General features: G+C 42.4%; 1 protein-coding gene across 1 annotated transcript; it reads left to right on the forward strand.

Annotated features, from left to right (window-relative positions):
• The first annotated feature begins 2,926 nt into the window (after positions 1 to 2,926).
• Positions 2,927 to 17,034, forward strand: ube2z (Ubiquitin-conjugating enzyme E2 Z). Its single transcript, NM_001173853.1, is given in 7 exon segments — positions 2,927 to 3,670; positions 5,361 to 5,433; positions 5,992 to 6,179; positions 7,171 to 7,282; positions 7,654 to 7,766; positions 11,826 to 11,916; positions 16,304 to 17,034. Coding segments are annotated over 7 exon segments (1,188 nt in total). The 5' UTR covers positions 2,927 to 3,236; the 3' UTR covers positions 16,481 to 17,034.
• The last annotated feature ends 3,053 nt before the right edge of the window (positions 17,035 to 20,087 follow it).

Genomic DNA, 20,087 nt, shown 5'->3' on the forward strand with positions numbered 1-20,087 from the left:
GGTGATGCTCTCAACTGTTGCATGATATAAAACATTTGAGCTCAAATCCAGAATGCTGGAGTATAGGGTCTAGTTAAAAGTTGTAGCTTCACCGTCTATATATGAAGCAGAGTGTGGTTTTATTCTCTAGGGCAGTAGTTTCCAACTCAAAAAATATATAATTCTGTGACACACTTAAGGTCCCTATAAATGTATTTAGTGGTAATGACCTCAATTTCATCTGAATGAAACTGCAAATTCTCTTGTGACAAATGTTTTTATATATTAAATAGGGTATATGAATATTGTCATAGTTCTGATAGTTCCTTACTCATTATGGTTGATTTGTGTGTCCCTTTAAGTGTATCCTGCCAATCTGGGCCAGATCAATTAAATGATTTAGTTCAGGTAAAGTAGGTCTTTAGTTTAGAACGGTTTGGGCTACAGAGGAGCGGTTTTCTGTATTTTAAAGGCACAACCACCGACACAAAGCAATGCTCCGTTTGTTTCTATGACAGACAGACGCTGTTCTATAGCTTAGCCCAGTCATATATTAAGAAATATTTCTCTGACTAAACCTGATCAGACTTGCCGATTAAAATTATACAAATGTCTTTGCTCGTGGTGCCCGCACCTCAAATACAAATGTAACTGTCTGAGCACCCTGGACTTGAAACAATGATACATATGTAACCATGTGCCTTTTAATGTATTATCTGAACTGCACTAGTGCTCCCAAGTCAAAATGCTATGTGCATTCGATGTACTGGTGATAATGTACAACTTCAATCACTAATGGAAAAAGTGACTGACTGGAAGAATTTAACTTAAATATTTTCTGGTAGGAGACAGTTAAGAGGTCACCCAGGATGTTCTATAACCCTGAGTTAAACTAAAGCAGTCTAAGTTACAAGTCAACATTTTATTTTACTGCCAACTCATTTAGGTTATAATCCATGTCAAGGTACAGTTGAAGTCGGAAGTTTACATGCACCTTAGCCAAATACATTTTAACTCAGTTTTTCACAATTCCTGACATTTAATCCTAGTAAAAATTCCCTGTCTTAGGTCAGTTAGGATCACCACTTTATTTTAAGAATATGAAATGTCAGAATAATAGTAGAGAATTATATCTTTCAGCTTTTATTTATTTCATCACATTCTTAGTGGGTCAGAAGTTTACATACACTCAATTAGTATTTGGTAGCATTGCCTTTAAATTGTTTAACTTGGGTCAAATGTTTCATGTAGCCTTCTACAAACATCCCACTATAAGTTGGGTGAATTTTGGCCCATTTCTCCTGACAGAGCTGGTGTAACTTAGTCAGGTTTGTAGGCCTCCTTGCTCGCACACGCTTTTTCAGTTCTGCCCAAAAATGTTCTATAGGATTGAGGTCAGGGCTTTGTGATGGCCACTCCAATACCTTGACTTTGTTGTCCTTAACCATTTTGCCACAACTTCGGAAGTATGCTTGGGGTCATTGTCCATTTGGAAGACCCAATTGCGACCAAGCTTTAACTTCTGATGTCTTGAGACATTGCTTCAATATATCCACATAATTTTCCTCCCTCATGATGCCATCTTTTGTGAATTGCACCAGTCCTTCCTGCAGCAAAGCACCCCCACAACATGATGCTGCCACCCCCATGCTTCACGGTTGGGATGGTGTTCTTCGGCTTAAAAGCATCCCCCTTTTCCTCCAAACATAATGGTCATTATGGCCAAACTGTTCTATATTTGTTTCATCAGACCAGAGGACATTTCTCCAAAAAGTACAATCTTTGTCTCCATGTGCAGTTGCAAACCGTAGTCTGGCTTCTTTATGGCTGTTTTGGAGCAGTGGCTTCTTCCTTGCTGAGAGGCCTTTCAGGTTATGTCGATATAGGTCTCGTTTTACTGTGGATATAAATACTTTTGTACCTGTTTCCTCCAGCATCTTGACAAGGTCCTTTGCTGTTGTTCTGGGATTGATTTGCACTTTTCGCACCAAAGTATGTTCATCTCTAGGAGACAGAACGCGTCTCCTTCCTGAGCGGTATGACAACTGCGTGGTCCCATGGTGTTTATTCTTGCGTACTATTGTTTGTATAGATGAATGTGGTACCTTCAGGCGTTTGGAAATTGCTCCCAAGTATGAACCAGACTTGTGGAGGACTACAATTTTTTTTTTTTCTGAGGTCTTGGCTGATTTCTTTTGATTTTCCCATGATGTCAAGCAAAAAGGCACTGAGTTTGAAGGTAGGCCTTGAAATACATCCACAGGGACACTTCCAATTGACTCAAATGATGTCAATTAGCCTATCAGATGCTTCAAAAGCCATGACACAAGCTGTTTAAAGGCACAGTCATCTTAGTGTATGTAAACTTCTGACCCATTGTAATTGTGATACAGTGAATTATAAGTGAAATAGTCTGTAAATAATTGTTGGAAAAATGACTTGTGTCATGCACAATGTAGATGTCCTAACCGACTTGCCAAAACTATAGTTTGCTAGCAAGAAATTTGTGGTGGTTGTAAAACAAGTTTTAATGACCAACCTAAGTCTATGTAAACTTCCGAATTCAACTGTATGGTGTTGTAAAGAAACTGTAAAATACTGACTGTGTAGGCCAGTGGAGGCTGCTGAGGAGAGCTCATAGTAAGGGCTGGAATGGAGTCCATGAAATGGCATTGAACACATCAAAGATGTGGTTTCTTTGTTTGTGTTACCATTCCATTGACTCCATTCCAGCCATTATTATGAGCTGTTCTCCCCTCAGCAGCCTCCACTGGTGTAGGCCTACTGCTGTATGTTGCTACTGTCCCTGACAGCCTCATAACATGGACGCAGAGTCCAACTACAATTCCGATGATCGCCGCCAGGTGGCAGTATAGGTATTCTGTGCTGTGGGGAGGAAGTGGTTATGGAAAACAGAAGAAAAAGCTAACCGATAAACAGGCTGAAACCGCAAACTGCGTTGATGACTGGCAAACTGAGAATTTGTGACGGGTAATATATTATAGCGTTAACTTTTCGACTGACTGTTTGTACTTTTATAAGACATTGTTAAACACGAGTAGCTACTTTTGGAGGCGAGAGGAAAGGCATACAATGCCGTGGGAGCGCTTTTTCTCATCTTCGCCTCTCCTTGATCGTCTTCCTCATTTACCGACTGCGTGAGGACGGACTCAAACAAGAAACTGCTGTATCGACAACTGTCAATAACTGTAGCTAGCAAGCTAGCTAGCTATAACCTGAACAAGTGCTAATTTACAATGGCGGATGGCGTAGGAGAGGTTGCTAATGGTGAAATTGGGTTAGGTGTTGGTAGTCAGGGAAATGGAGCTCCGTTACCGAGTTTGGGTAATTCTCTGCCGGGCCACTCGACGAGTGGAGCTAACCTGGCCTCACCACCTCCTGCAGCGGCCGCAGAGACTGGCCTAGCCGTCATGTCCCCTGGAGCCACAACCACCTCAACCGTGGGGACTGGGAGCGGGTTTGGCGGTGCAGGTGTTCTTAGCACTGTAGTGGGCTCTGCCATTCCAATACCCCCCTACTCGGCCACCAATGCTCTGCCAGGCGGTATCGGTTTGGGGGTGGCCGGAGCAGGCCTCTTGTCCCAAATTCATGCAACGTCCTGGGACCCAACACTAAGTACCGACTGGGACAACGAGAAGACGTCCCAGCAATGCATTCTCCGAATCAAAAGGTAAACATTTGAGTATACAGATATACACTGGTGGGCTTGCTTGTTACAACATATGGAATGTGGTTCCATGCTGTCTGAAAACGAAAGAACCACACCACATGTGTATTGTTGTGACAATAAATTGTACTTTTTGCTAACACCAGTGGTACATATGGCAGGTAGTCTAGTGGTAGAGCGTTGGGTAAGTAACTGAAAGGTTGCTGGATCGAATACCTGATCTGACAAGGTAAAAATCTGTAGTTCTGCCCCTGAACAAGGCAGTTAACCCACTGTTCCCCGGTAGGGGTCATTGTAAATAATAATTTGTTCCTAACTGACTTGCCTGGTTTATTTTTAAAAAAATCTATGATCATGACTCCGTTCCATGACATTAAACATGAGTCATTGGAAGAAGGCGTCTTCTGTATTGGGGAGTTTTGATAAGAGCCCTGACACGTGTTGCTTGCAGTACGGTTTTGGCACCTTTCATATCAGGGGCTCTGGAGTGGCGCAGCGGTCTAAGGCACTGCTTCTCAGTGCTAGAGGCGTCACTACAGACCCTGGTTCGATCCCGGGCTGTGTCACAACCGACCGTGATCGGGCGGCGCACAATTGGCCCAGCGTCGTCCGGGTTAGAGGAGGGTTTGTCCGAGGTAGGCCCTCATTTTAAATAAGAATTGGTTCTTAACTGACTTGCCTATTAAAATATAGGTAAAAATACAACATTTGAGGAAATAAGTTTAAAAACAATAGGTTAAATTGATACACATGTTCATAGGGTTAGTGTTCCCACACAGACAGCCATATCTCCATGTTACAGCGCTTGTTTAATTAGGTATCTAGCATGCTCTGAACACTTGTGTCTAAGCATAACTCGAAGTGTAGTTTCGTTGGATGGCTGTGTGGATCTGTAGAATACCTCTACAGTAAGTGTATTTTTATCTTTTATTTAAAGGATTCTTTCCCACTGATGTAAGATAAGGGAAATGTTTCGAAAGCTCTGTCGCAAGCAATGATTAACGACGCTTAACTTTAAAACTGAGTCAGGTTTGAAGTTCCAAAGAGGTAGTTTTGGGCGACGCTAACGGCTGAAAACTAGGAAGAAGGCAGAATGCCGCTTCGTTTTCGAGCGCTAGGACTGACAGTGAGGATTTGTGAAGAGCAGAATCAACAACCTCTCCATAATCAAAACAGTTGCTTTGTGGGAAGGTGTTAATTATGTAAATTCCAGCTGAAAAGTACCAGAGGCCTGCCTTTGGTCCCAAGTGAGTGCAGGTCCATTAGAGTATGACCCAGTGAGACACTGGTACTGGCCCGTATAAATGGGAACAGAAAAGTCTAAGCCTTTTGGGTGAAACACTGGGGTAAATCCTGTAAGAAAATGGTTACTTACGATACTAGTTAGGCCAATAGTTAGTATTAATTGGTCAGAGTTACTGATGTCATAACGTGTCAATCCATTTGCTTACTATGATGTGACTCTGTAATTAATATATTGACCTTATATTATGAAACGTAGAAACACAACATTGTCAACATTACATTGTTGACATAAAAGGTGCCACTTGTCTCTTAAAATGTTTTGCCCCTAGTACCAGTCTGCTTGTGCTATCATGCCAAGTAGGCAAGAGCACAAACAGATCTGGGATCAGGCTACTATCATTGTGTATTAGCATATTTTCTTAAGTTTGTCTTCTTACTCTCTCCTCAGGGATATAATGTCCATCTATAAGGAGCCTCCCCCGGGTATGTTTGTGGTTCCTGACCCTCACGACATGACTAAGGTAAAGCTCAGACTTCCACCACCACTCCCTAGGTCCACAGGGTCTGTTCTTGTACAACTGTACCAAGTCAGACAGCAATGTGAGTTTCATCAATGGCCATTGTCATTTGGCTATGATGTTGAAATATGAGCCTTAGACCTTACTGTGGTACATTTAGCTAGCCAGACTGTAAAGTATTTGACTGGTGTATGAAACAATCCAAAATGGGACTTGAAAGACAGGGGCTGTCCTTCAAATGTTGATGCACTTAGAGTTAAAGCAACTCCTATCCCAGGCTCAAGTTGAGGGGGGATCCTTCTTTAAATCAATTATGCTAACTTTCTTTTGTCAGGCCCCAATTTACTTTAACCCACAGACTCAATGTTTGTATTAAGTCAACAACAAACAATACAGCCATTGAAGAACTTTTGCTGTGGCAAGAGGAACAGCAGCCATCTTGTAATTAGTCTTCTGCACTGCTATTATGAGGATTATGGCAACCATGAGAATTATGGAGAAATTCAATGCATCAACACCCTCACTAAATATTAGTCCTGACTCTAGTCTTCCTTCCCTCAGATCCATGCCCTCATCACAGGACCCTTCGACACGCCCTACGAGGGAGGCTTCTTCCTCTTTCTGTTCCGCTGCCCCCCGGACTACCCCATCCACCCCCCACGGGTCAAGCTCATCACCACCGGCCAAAACACTGTGCGCTTCAACCCCAACTTTTACCGTAACGGCAAAGTATGCCTCAGCATCCTCGGGTAAGCCAGGGTCCTGCAGCTCAGGGGAAACCTGCTGCACCTGAGCAACCCATGCATCTATGCCCAGTTCCCTTTCTAACTAGGGGAGGGGGTGACTTGGGGTCGAAATGGGACAAGGCATTCATCAGTCTACCTTTTAAACCCAGGCCCATAGAATAGTAGCTCTTACAAATGATCTACATGGGACACAGTGGGATGTGGGGCGGCAGGTAGCCTAGTGGTTAGAGCATTGGGCCAGTAACCGAAGGGTTGCTAGATTGAATCCCTGAGCTGACAAGGTAAAAATCTGTCGTTCTGCCCCTGAACAAGGCAGTTAACCCACTGTTCCTAGGCTGTCATTGTAAATAAGACTTTGTTTTTAACTGACTTGCCTAGTTAAAATAGATAAAATAAAAAAAATGTGACCAGCAATCAATATCAGGATTCCACCTAATAAACAGAGAATGAAAAACAGCAGACAGTACTGCCCAATAGTTGCAAGTCCGTCTGTATTACTCAAGCCTACCTGGTCTGACCACAACTGTAAGGGGTCATTCTTTGGCGGAACATGGCTATTTATGGCAGCTCTCTATATAGAGACGCAGATCATTTCTTGCATTTCAGCACTTCCTCCCAGAGCTCCCCCTCACTGTCGATGTGTGGGTGACTTTGGCCCAGAAGATGCGATGCCATCATTCTCCTGCTTTCAATAGTACACCAAAAAATATATATATATTGGAATAACGTGCCCATGTATTGTAATGCTATTTTGCACCTATGGCTCCTTGAAACAGCTTTGAAGTACTTCCTCTCTTTCCCTTTATAGTAGTGTTGGTCAGTCTTGGGAACCTACAGGGAGTGCAAAATTGATCTACTATTCAGTCTACCATACTTTTTTGGGGTGAAGCACCGTAGCTCATATACAACTTATATGTTTTTATTTTGCTTGGTGCGCGGGCTCCTGACCTGAATCTTTTGTGCTTTAACCTCTTTGTTCTGGGTTGTTGTCTAGGACTTGGACAGGGCCAGCTTGGAGCCCGGCCCAAAGCATCTCCTCCGTTCTGATCTCCATCCAGTCCCTGATGACTGAGAACCCCTACCACAACGAGCCAGGCTTTGAACAGGTAAGCCTATAGCCCACTGGCAAGTTGGCATCTAATTTGGCTGCCAAGCCATAATCCCCAGAATGCAGTTAAATCCCACTGCCTTATGGGGAATGTGGTTCCCTGAAGAAATGCTGCCATTTTGATCAACAAAGCTACTGTTTTTGGCATATGCTATTGTGATGTAATATGCCTGATTGTGTTGTCTGACTTACAGAAGTCTTCAGCTGTTGTTCTATGTTTCTATTTAGTTCGTTGTTTGCCGTTTCTTCCCCATTCCGTAGACGTTTGTGCAAACGTGTGTGTGAAAAGCTACAGACTGACCATATCAGTGTGGGATGTGTCTTGAATGTCCCCCTTACACCTGCTCCCTCTGACACTCCCTTTGCCAGGAGAGACACCCGGGGGACAGCAAGAACTACAACGAGTGCATCCGCCATGAGACCATGCGCGTGGCTGTATGTGACATGTTGGATGGGAAGGTGCCCTGTCCAGAAGCCCTGTGGTGAGTTAGTCTTAGATTGTTGACTCCAAAATAAAAGTTTGAGACTTGAAACCTCAAAAGTGGACTTATGTCGAGATAAGTCAATGTTCCACGGCATCTATTGTCTAGATCCAGCTACAATTCCTCCAGAAAGTATTCACACACCTTGACGCTTTCCACATTTTGTTGTTACTCTGTTGTTAGAGTTTTTAAAATGGATTACATTTTGATTTTGTGTCACTGATCTACACACGTAATGTCAGTGGAATTATGTTTTTAGAAATTAATAACAAATGAAAAGCTGAAATGTAATGTCTTGCGTCAATAAGTATTCAACCCCATTGTTATGGCAAGCCTAAACTTCAGGAGTAATAATTTGTTTAACAAGTTGGGTAATAAGTTGAATGGACTTACTCTGTGTGTAATAATTGTGTTTGGCATGATTGATGATGCAATGCTAAGCTACAGGACTGTCTTGCTAGCACAGACTGGAATATGTTCCGGGATTCTTCCGATGGCATTGAGGAGTACACCACATCACTGGCTTCATCAATAAGTGCATCGACAACGTCGTCCCCACAGTGACAGTAAGTACGTACCCCAACCAGAAGCCATGGATTACAGGCAACATCCGCACTGAGCTAAAGGCTAGAGCTGCCGCTTTCAAGGAGCGGGGACTCTAACCCGGACGCTTATAAGAAATCCTTTAACAAACCATCAAACAGGCAAAGCACCAATACAGGACTAGGATTGAATCGTACTACACCGGCTCGTTGGATGTGGCAGGGCTTGTAAACTATTACGGACTACAAAGGGAAACACAGCCGCGAGCTTCCCAGTGACACTAGCCTAAATAACTTCAATGCTCACTTTGAGGCAAGCAACACTGACACATGCATGAGAGCATCAGCTGTTCCGGACGACTGTGTGATAACGCTTTCCGTAGCCGATGTGAGTAAGACCTTTAAACAGGTCAACATTCACATGGCCACTGGGCCAGACGGATTACCAGGACATGTACTCCGAGCATGCGCTGACCAACTGGCAAGTGTCTTCACTGATATTTTCAACCTGTCCCTGACAGTCTGTAATACCAACATGTTTCAAGCAGACCACCATTGTCCCTGTGCTCAAGAACACCAAGGTGACCTGCCTAAATGACTACCGACCTGTAGCACTCACGACTGTAGCCATGAAGTGCTTTGAAAGGCTGGTCATGGCTCACATCAACACCATTATCCCAGAAACCCTAGACCCACTCCAATTTGCATACCGCCCCAACAGATCAACAGATGATGCGATCTCTGTTGCACTCCACACTGCCCTTTCCCACCTGGACAAAAGGAACACCTACGTGAGAATGCTATTAATTGACTACAGTTCAGCAGTCAACACCATAGTGCTCTCAAAGCGCATCACTATCACTAAGCTAAGGACTCTGGGACTAAACACCTTCCTCTGCAACTGGATCCTGGACTTCCTGGTGGGCCGCCCCTAGGTGGTAAGGGTAGGTAACAACACATCGGCCATGCTGATCCTCAATACGGGGGCCCCTCATGGGTGCATGCTCAGTCCCCTCCTGTACTCCCTATTCATCCATGACTGCATGGCCAAGCACGACTCCAACACCATCAAGTTTGCAGACGACACAACCGTGGTAGGTCTGATCACCGACAATGAGCCAGCCTATAGGGAGGAGGTCAAAGACCTGGCAGTGTGGTGCCAGGATAACAACCTCTTCCTCAACGTGATCAAGACAAAGGAGATGATTGTGGACTACAGGAAAAGGAGGACTGAGCATGCCCCCATTCTCATCGAAGGGGCTGTAGTGGAGCAGGTTAAGAGCTTCGTTTCTTGGTGTCCACATCACCAACAAACTAATATGGTCCAAGCACACCAAGACAGTTGTGAAGAGGGCACAACGAAACCTATTCCCCCTCAGGAGACTGAAAAGATTTGGCATGGGTCCTCAGATCCTCAAAAGGTTCTACAGCTGGACTATCGAGAGCATCCGGACTGGTTGCATCACTGCCTGGTATGGCAACTGCTTGGCCTCTGACCACAAGGCACTACAGAGGGTTGTGTGTACGTACATCACTGGCGCCAAGCATCCTGCCACCCAGGACCTCAATACCAGGCAGTGTCAGAGATGGGCCAAAGAATTTAGATTCCAGTCACCCTAGTCAGACTGTTCTCTCTCGGAAAGCGGTACCGGAGTGCCAAGTCAAGGTCCAAAAGGCTTCTTAACAGCTACTACCCCCAAGCCATAACTCCTGAACAGCTTATCAAATGGCTACCTGGACTATTTGCGTTGTCCCATACCATCATTTTTACGCTACTGCTACTCTATTTATTATCCATGCATAGCCACTTTACCTCTACCTACATATTACCTCAACTAACCTGTGTCCCCGCACATTGACTCTTTACCAGTACCCCCTGTATATCGCCTCTACTGGTATTTTGTTTATCTATTTTAATGTTTTTTTATTTTTTTTTATAAATATATTTAATACTTTCTTATCCAACAATGTAGTTAAGAAAATAAGAGTTAAGGGCTTGTAAGTAAGCATTTCACTGTGAGGTCTGCACCTGTTGTATTTGGCGCATGTGACAAATAAAATTTGAATAATTTTAAAGATGAGTTTTGAATGACTACCTCATGTCTGTACCCTATACATACAATTATCTGTAAGGTCCCTCAGTCGTGCAGTGTATTTCAAGCATAGATTCAATGACAAACACCAGGGATGTTTTCCAATGCCTCGCGAAGAAGGGCACCTATTGGTAGATGTGTAAAAAATTAAATGCAGAAATTGAATATACCTTTGAGAATGGTGTAGTTATTAATTACACTTTGGATGGTGTATCGATACACCCAGGCACTACAATGATACAGGCGTCCTTCCTAACTCTCTTGACTGAGAGGAAAGAAACCGCTTTGGGAGTTCACCATGAGGCCAATAGTGATTTTAAAGCAGTTGGAGTTAAATGGCTGTGAGATTAAAAAACTAAAGATGGATCAACAACATTGTAGTTACTAACATGACAAAGTGAAAAGAAGGAAGCCTGTACAGAATAAAATTATTCCCAAACATGCATCCTGTTTGCAATAAGGCACTAAAGTAATACTGCAAAAAATTGCAGCAACAAAAATGTACTTTTTGTCCTGAATACAAAGCATTATGCTTGGGGCAAATCCAACACATCATTGAGTACCACTCACCATATTTTCAAGCATGGTGGTGGCTGCATCATGATATGGGTATGCTTGCCATCTGCAGGGACTGGAGTTTTTTAGGATAAAAAGAAAAGGACTAAAGCTAAACGCAGGCAAAATCCTAGAGGGAAAACCTGGTTAATTCTGCTTTCCAACAGACACTGGGAGACAAATAGACCTTTCTGCAGGATAATAACCTAAAATCCCAGGCCAAATGTACACTGGAGTTACTTACCAAGACGATACTGCATGTTCCTGAGTGGCCTAGTTGCAGTTTTGACTTAAATCTTCTTGAAAATCTATGGCAAGACTTAAATGGCTGTCTAGCAATGATCAACAACCAACTTGACAGAGCTTGAATAATTTTTAATAAAGTAATGGGATATATCGTACAATCCAGGTTTTCCAAGCTCTTAGACTTACCCAGAAAGACCCACAGCTGTAATCGCTGCCAAAGGTGACTAACGTGTTGACTCGGGGGATTGAATACTTATCTAATCAAAATATATTGTTTTATTTTCCATTAATAATAAAAGTTAGTATTTTGTGTAGATCGTTGTCAAAAATAAATGTAATCCATTTTAATCCCGCTTTTGTAACACAATGTGGAAAAAGTCAAGGGGTGTGAACTTTCTGAAGGGACTGTATATGCCTGAACTCCAAATTAAGGCTACAGGCCACATCTAATGTCCTTATTGTATATGAGGCATATAGTTTAACCTTAACAGATTGCAAGAGACATGTTCAAAGCCACTGACCCACAATACATTTAGAACACACAGCTTTCAATGGTGAGTCATTTCATTTGTAGCTGTTTAGCATTTGTTTTTGTGGGTAGTTAACCTGTTCCTGTGTTGCAGGAGTGTGATGGAGAAATCATTCCTGGAGTACTATGACTTCTACGAGGGGGTCTGCAAAGAGAGACTACACCAACAGGGACAGAACATGCAGGTATTGCCAGAGACCTCATTCTCCCCCTCATTCACTGTGTGTGTGTACACATGTTTCTTTATGCACCTTGGAGAAGCAGAACACACAGGTTATAATGCATCACACATCCTGATAACTAATACACTGCACCTTCCCTGGGGTTCTAGCAGGGTTTCCTACACTGGGTTCTTGGGACCTCAAGGGGTGCACGTTTTGGTTTTTGCCCAAGCACTATACAGCTGATTCAAATAATCATCAAGCTTTATTGTTATCAGCTGTGTAGTGTTAGGGCAAAAACCAAAACGTGCACCCAGTGGGGTTTCGAGGACCGACTTTGTGAAACCCTGGGTTAGAGGACGACTGAGGGATGTACATGCCCAAACGTTTAAAGGGGTACTTCAGGATTTGGCAATTAAACCTTGTATCTTCTTCCCTGGACTCAGATGAACTTGTGGATACCATTTATATGTTTCTGCGTTCATTATGAAGGAAGTTGGAGGTAGTTTCGCGAGCCAATGCTGACTAACATTAGCACAATGACTGGGCGTCTGTGGTAACAGCTAGCATCCTTCAAACTGTACACAGAAACATAATAATGACATCCACAAGCAGTAGCAGTGTGTGGGTAAAATCACTGGGGAAGCCAGGGGGGGAAAGCCATATTATGTGTTGTGATAATTGCGTTGTTTGCTGTATAACCAGTTAGTTCATATGCCTTGCGACAGTGATAGATAGGCCTAAGGCTGAGACAATAAGAAGACAGTGGCAGAATAAATTTAACCACACCTTTTTTTTGTTTCATCACAAAACCGGAGAACAACCTCTGTCCGGTGGCGTCCACAAAGCATATTGCATGTAACAAACAGTTACATGACCTACAGCATGGTCATGCAAGTTAATGTTTCCAACATTTTCAGACTGCTAAACAACTGATTTAGAACCACGGTTAACGCAAGTCGCAAAGAAATCAGGAGCTGCCTCCACTATTCTAGCACCATTTCAACGTCATCAAATCACCCATGCTTAGTCTAATACAGTGACAACTAAAAGCTAGCAAAAACAAATGAGTCGAAAAATGATGTGGCTGTCCATGGTTCTGGTGTGTGTGTGTGTGTGTGTGTGAGCGTTCGTGCAAGTAAAAAAAACAACAACCAAAAACATGTTGACTCACCCAACTTGTAGAGAAACGCCAATGCCATCCACTTTCATGTTGACGAAACGGTCTATAACTCTGTCATACAGTACACGCTTTTATTTTTTGTTGTCCTAGGCTACCTGGCTAAAATGCTTGCTAGCTAGCCTAACTTTTTTTTGTGGGCAACTTTAGCTAGTTAACATTAGCCTTCTACGTATTGAATCCTCAGGCCAGGGGCACAACAATGTATGGTTAATTGGGGCGGCAGGTAGCCTAGTGGTTAGAGCGTTGGACTAGTAACCGAAAGGTTGCAAGATCAAATCCCCGAGCTGACAAGGTAAAAATGTTGTTCTGCCCCTGAACAAGTCAGTTAACCAACTGTTCCTAGGCCGTCATTTAAAATAAGAATTTGTTCTTAACTGACTTGCTGAGTTAAATAAAGGTCCAAAAAAAAAATGCATTGTTGGATTATCATCGCTGTCATAATCATTGGCCAGTAAGGAGAATGAAGTAAAACCACAAGTAAATCCCTATCTCCATCCATGACTAATTTAGGAAAAACACAATTTTAGCTAGCCTGCGGAGGAACACAACCAAATGCAACAATTCAAGTTGTTTCTGTCAATGATGTATGCTTTTCATGCGATTTGATAGAAGTGACGCCAACTTCAAACTGGCTTCCCTTGACACTTTTTGCCATTGTTGGTGTGCCAGGACCTGTCACAGTTGAGCGAACTCAGTTTAGCTCAACGCTGATTGGCTATTATTTTATACTTTTTTTTATCACGGGAGGCCAAATGCTCACTGGCTTCCCTTGCATTCCACGCTTTGGGCGGCAACAATGTCATAATATTTTGGACCAGGCGGCATCAGATAGATGACTTACACATGGAGACAGAGGGGTGCGGTTTTGCTCTCTGCTTTCTCCGGTGAGGTACATTCAGTCTCTTGCAAATTTTGCTGATGACGCAATCGCACTCCACACTGCCCTTTCCTACCTGGACAAAAGGAACACCTAGGTGAGAATGCTATTCGTTGACTACAGCTCACGTTCAACACCATAGTGCTCACGAAGCTCATCATTAAGCTAAGAACCCTGGGACTAAACACCTCCCTCTGCAACTGGATCCTGGACTTCTTGACGGGGTGCGTGCTTAGTTCCCACCTGTACTCCCTGTTCACCCACGACTCCAACACCAAGTTTGCTGACGACATAACGGTGGTAAGCCTGATCACCAACGATGAGACAGCCTATAGGGAGGAGGTCAACGTGAGTAAGACAAAAGAGATGATCGTGGACTACAGAATAAGGAGGGCCGAACACGACCCCATTCACATCGACGGGGCTGTAGTGGAGCAAGTTGAGAGCTTCAAGTTCCTTGGTGTCCACATCACCAACAAACTATCATGGTCCAAGCACACCAAGACAGTTGTGAAGAGGGGACGACAACACATTTTCCCCCTCAGGAGACTGAAAAGATTTGGCATTGGTCCCCAGATCCTCAAAGTTCTTCAGCTGCACCATCGAGAGCATCCTGACCTGTTGCATCACTGCCTGGTATGGCAACTGCTTGGCATCCGACCGTAAGTTGCTACAGAGGGTAGTGTGTACAGCCCAGTACATCACTGGGGCCAAGCTTCCTGCCATCCAGGACCTACAGTTGAAGTCGGAAGTTTACCTTAGCCAAATATATTTAAACTCAGTTTTTCACAATTCCTGACATTTAATCAGAGTAACAATTCCCTGTCTTAGGTCAGTTAGGATCACCACTTTATTTTAAGAATGTGAAATGTCAGAATAATAGTAGAGAATGATTTATTTCAGATTTTATTTATTACATCACATTCCCAGTGGGTTCAGAAGTTTACATACACTCAGTTAGTATTTGGTAGCATTGCCTTTAAATTGTTTATCTTGAATCAAACGTTTCGGGTAGCCTTCCACAAGTTTCCCACAATAAGTTGGGTGAATTTTGGCCCATTCCTCCTGACAGAGCTGGTGTAACTGAGTCAGATTTGTAGGCCTCCTTGATCGCACAAGCTTTTTCAGTTCTGCCCACAAATTTTCTATGGGATTGAGGTCAGTGCTTTGTGATGGCCACTCCAATACTTTGACTTTGAATTTCTTTTCTGAGGTCTTGGCTGATTTCTTTTGATTTTCCCATGATGTCAAGCAAAGAGGCACTGAGTTTGACTCAAATTATGTCATGGCTTTAGAAGCTTCTGATAGGCTAATTGACATCATTTTCGGGAATTTTCCGAGCTGTTTAAAGGCACAGTCAACTTAGTGTATGTGAACTTCTGACCCACTGGAATTGTGATACAGTGAATAATAAGTGAAATAATCTGTCTACAAAATTGTTGGAAAAATTACTTGTGTCATGTGCAAAGTAAATGTCCTAACCGACTTGACAAAACTATAGTTTGTTAACAAGAAATTTGTGAAGTACTTGAAAAACGAGTTTTAATGACACCAACCTAAGTGTATGTAAACTTCCGACTTCAACTGTATATACTATGCGGTGTCAAAGGAAGGCCCAAAAAATGGTCAGATCCCAGTCACCCAAGTCATAGACTGTTCTCTCTGCTTCAGTACTGGAGTGCCAAGTCTAGGTCCAAAAGGCTCCTTAAAAGTTTCTACCCCCAAGCCATAAGACTGCTGAACAATTAATCAAATGGCCACACGGACTATTTGCATTGACACCCCCACCTACCTACATGTAGAAATGTATCTCGACTATCCTGTACCTCCGCACATTGACTCGGTACCGGTGGTTTCTGTATATAGCCTCATTATTGTTACTTTTTTTTTTTTTACTTTAGTTTATTTAGTAAATATATTCTTAATTCTATTTTTAACTGCATTGTTGGTTAAGGGCTTGTAAGTAAGCATTTCACTGTAAGGTCTACACCTGTTGTATTTGGTGCATATAACAAATAAAATTAGATTTGAAAGAAATTTTATGGAACACAGAGACAAAATATGTATTTTTTTTTTCTTGGTGAATTATTTTGGGAAGCCTGACTTCCCTTGGCATCAATGAATACATGCCACTGTCCACGTTCATCTGACTCTTCATTGCCAAAATAATTTGATGCTGTTTTATATACCGAAGGTTCTCTATACATGTATAAATAAATGATTTGTAGATAAATAAAAAAGTGTACACTGCTTCCACATGCTTTAAACCTGCACCACAACAGTGGAACATTTCAGATTTGAAATATGAGATGTACATCCCACACACTCTTTCTCTCCCTACACACCTCCAGGACCCTTTTGGGGAGAAGAGGGGTCGCTTCGACTACCAGGGCCTACTGGCACGCCTGAGCGCCACCCAGAGGCGCATACGGGAGAAGTGCCCACCGGAGGACAACGATGACCACTCGGACTCTGACACCAGCTCCTCAGGCACGGACCCAGATAGCCAGGGCAGCTCCCAGCCTTAGCCACCAGATGGCGCCACACTACCTTTATTTTTCTGTCTCCCCTTTCTGTTTTTGCAAGATGGTTTTGGCACAAGCAAGATGTTGAGGGGAAAGGCCTGATTTCAGGGAGCACTTATGATACAAAGGCAGGGGATAGCTTAATGTCTGTTTTGATTGGTTCTTTTTCCATACCCCCCCCCCCCTCCCAATGACTGCCTTTTTATTTTTTTTCCCAACTGTTGGAAGTAAACAATGCCGGTCTACACTTAGATGGTGTTGGGAGTTTGGCTTGTAGAAATGGACACTGTTTCTTTGAAAGCAATTTGTCATAGATTCTGCCTTTTGTCTTTGTTTTCCCATGCACGATTGGATTAGGAAGAAGCGGTGAAATCTGAGATTGACCATTCTCAATATTCACAGTCCGTACAACCACATCAGTCGTCTTAATCAGATCACCAAACGTCTATTCATTCATACATTGGTACACACACCTCAGACTATCCACTTCTAAAGTCCCATTGTCTCTCATGTTCTTTCCTTAATCTGAACAGTACTTAATAAAATTATGAACCGAGTCATAATTACATTATGAATTCATAATGAATTGCATTAGTAAAAATAAAACAAAAAACACCTCCATTAATGCCTAGTACAAAATATGTACAGTTGTGCCCAAATATATTGGCATCTTTGCACTTTTACAGTGGAACAGTTTGTAATATTTATTATTTTCAAAACTGGTTGGATAGCTATTTTTACCCTGTAGGCACTTGCAACTTATGACAAGTGAGGAAGAATTACACAATCACTTGCCTCTAACCAAATTTATTCCAATTTTCAATAATGCAGTCCAGGCCATGTTTTCACTTTAAAAAAAAATCTAAATTTCAGGTTTCATAACATTTCTCGTTCCTTTGCAGATACAATTACGTGTGAATTTTTTTTTCTCCTTATTTGAGAAGAAATAGTGATTCGTTCAAGGGTGCCAATATATATAATGTATATATGCACAGCGAGAGATTTTATTGTGGTCTATGGGCAGTGTCTTCAAATAATTTTCCATTGACTGACTGCTAAAGCCTGCATGGAAAGTTTTTATTTTATTTTTTCTCTTTCGGCATGAAAACAAATCTCAATGTTTGATGTTCATGATTATCATTGAGCTGTAGTGTTGTGGATTTCACCGTCAAGAGATGTTTTTCTTCTCTGATGCAAAAATGCTGGTAGAGTCTAATAGGGATCCTAATATCTCCATTCAAGCTAAATGGTGGAGTCTATGGACATTAGGTTTGGGGTCACCACAAAACGTTTAGAAACCCGGATTTGTCATTTGACCTGTCCCATTAAACCAATGCCACGGTTTCCACTACATTTTTTATAGGAAGGCAGTGGACTGGTGCCTCTTCAGCTCTATATAGCAGAGTCAGCCGGTACCAAACAGGCACAGACGTGTTAGATCTCCATGGTGTCACCTTTTCAGTCATCTGAAAGCCACCACCAGGATTTTCAAATGAGCCACGGGGAAGTGTTTTATGATGGTAACATAAATACCTGACACCTGCTTCGATGCCGTGACAACTTTCTTTCATTGAGAGTTTTGGCCTGCGATGGGTTTCTGTAGATTGGTTTGTAGAATGATTTTATGTTGGTTTGGCTGTATTTAAGCGCTAAATGTTCTACATTGGCTTACATATCTGGTGTCAGAGGTGCATTCCACAGGTTGACACAGTCTAAGGTACAAGTTCAATATAAACCTAACCTGGCAGTAACACTGACAACACAAACTTCAAATGGACTTCAAGTGATCAAGGAGGATTCAACAACAAAAAAAGATTTAGAAACCGTATGACCCGTTCTAACCAGTGGTCTTGTCTGCTGTAAGGGGTCGATCTTATTTTTTCATATTGACGTAGAGTTGTTATTCTCGCTTTGAAAGATGTTAAGCCTTATCGAGACTTCTGCCCGAGCCACAATTGTTTTGAGTCTCTAGAGTTGTCCCCCTTTTAAAGTGTCACAAAACATTGCCTATCAGCCTGAGCAGCTCACCAATAACCTCTAGAGAGGCCTCAGCGGCTGTTCAGCGGATAGGGGGCTAAACACCTCTACCGTGTCACTTGGTTTGTAGTCCTGTCTAGCAAGATGCAACAAAGAATTATACTGTCTTCAGTCTTTATTGCAGTTTGAAACTACCCACTCAGGATACAACAAAACCTCTTGCTTTGTAATTGCCTGTCTGGACCACAATCTGTCTAATTAAGGAGGCCTGCTCCAATGCAGATTGGCACCCAAACAGGACCGGACCACACCCTTCTTTTCCTTCTCATGGACATGTTTTTCTATTCCCTCCCATCTGGGTGCATTTCTGCTCACTTCTCTCAGTCGACAGGGACTGGGACTTCCTCTCACAGGAAAAAATGTTGGATTTAATAGATCTCATGTTTGAGATAGTACTGCTAACTTTGTTTGCAAAGTTTGAATAATTTTTTTTTTTTTTTTAAATGTATGATTCTACTTCAAATGAAACTATTAAAGCGAAGATAGTACTGGCCAGCTCCAATGCAAAGGATTAGGTTTGAGATGCTCAATGTAGCGACCAGTCAGTTTGAAGCCTTATTATGGTTTGGTGTGTATATTCCTGTAACATTCTGATGTGACCCGTCTAGTGTGTCCCTTGTCTGATGGTTTATTTTGGGTTTGTGCCCCAAACCCAGAGAATCAAACTGAATCGCTTTTATTAAGGCATCTTCAATCCATAATGATATGGATTTCCATGTAGGTGTTTTCAGGAAGTGATGTATGTAAAGCGTAGAAACTTCTAGAATAAATGTTGGCCATGACATAGTAAAAAATATAATAATTACAAATGGGGAGACCTTATCTGTCAGCCATCTCAATGAGATAAGTAACATTTGTATTGAGTCCCATTGCGTTAGCTGTCTCATAGTATGTCCTGACCTTCAATCTATGTAATTTCTTATGAGATGTGTGTGACACTATAATATACTGCACCTTTTCCCCAAGATTGAATTTAGGACTTGGGATGGTGTAGAGTAGACCACATTGCTTCTTAGATGGCTACCAGCAATGTACAGGGCTGCTAAAACTAGCTGCCACAGAGCTGCTGCTCTACGACAGGGTTTCCCGAACTCGGTCTAGCCCCCCCCTCGTGGTGCACATTTTGGTTATTGCCGGAGCACTACACAGCTGATTCAAATAACCAACTCATCATCAAGCTTTGATTATTTGAATCAGCTGTGTATTGCTATGGCAAAAAACTAAACGTGCACCCAGGGGGTGGCCCCCAGGACCGAGTCTGGGAAATCCTGCTCTACAGTACATTCCCACAGGGGCGTTCAACACTCTAATGGCCATTCATTCTGTCTCAGTCAATGGTAAGTGAATGGTTTACATTTTTGAGTTGACAAGATGTGTGGGACCCATTTTAGGCCTTGACTCAACGTTCCAGGCCAAGGCATTAGTCCCAAAACTTTGACTGCCAAGTTTATGCAAGACATCTGATTTAATTTCTGTTTTCATTATATTGTATATGTAAAAAAAAAGAAAAATGAAAAAAAAAGAAAGACTAATAAAATATACGAATGGCTATTTTGATCTGTGGCATTCTGTT

Source organism: Salmo salar, chromosome 03 (genome assembly GCF_965601325.2).
Source record: "Salmo salar chromosome 03, fSalSal1, whole genome shotgun sequence".
NCBI classification, from domain to species: domain Eukaryota; kingdom Metazoa; phylum Chordata; class Actinopteri; order Salmoniformes; family Salmonidae; genus Salmo; species Salmo salar.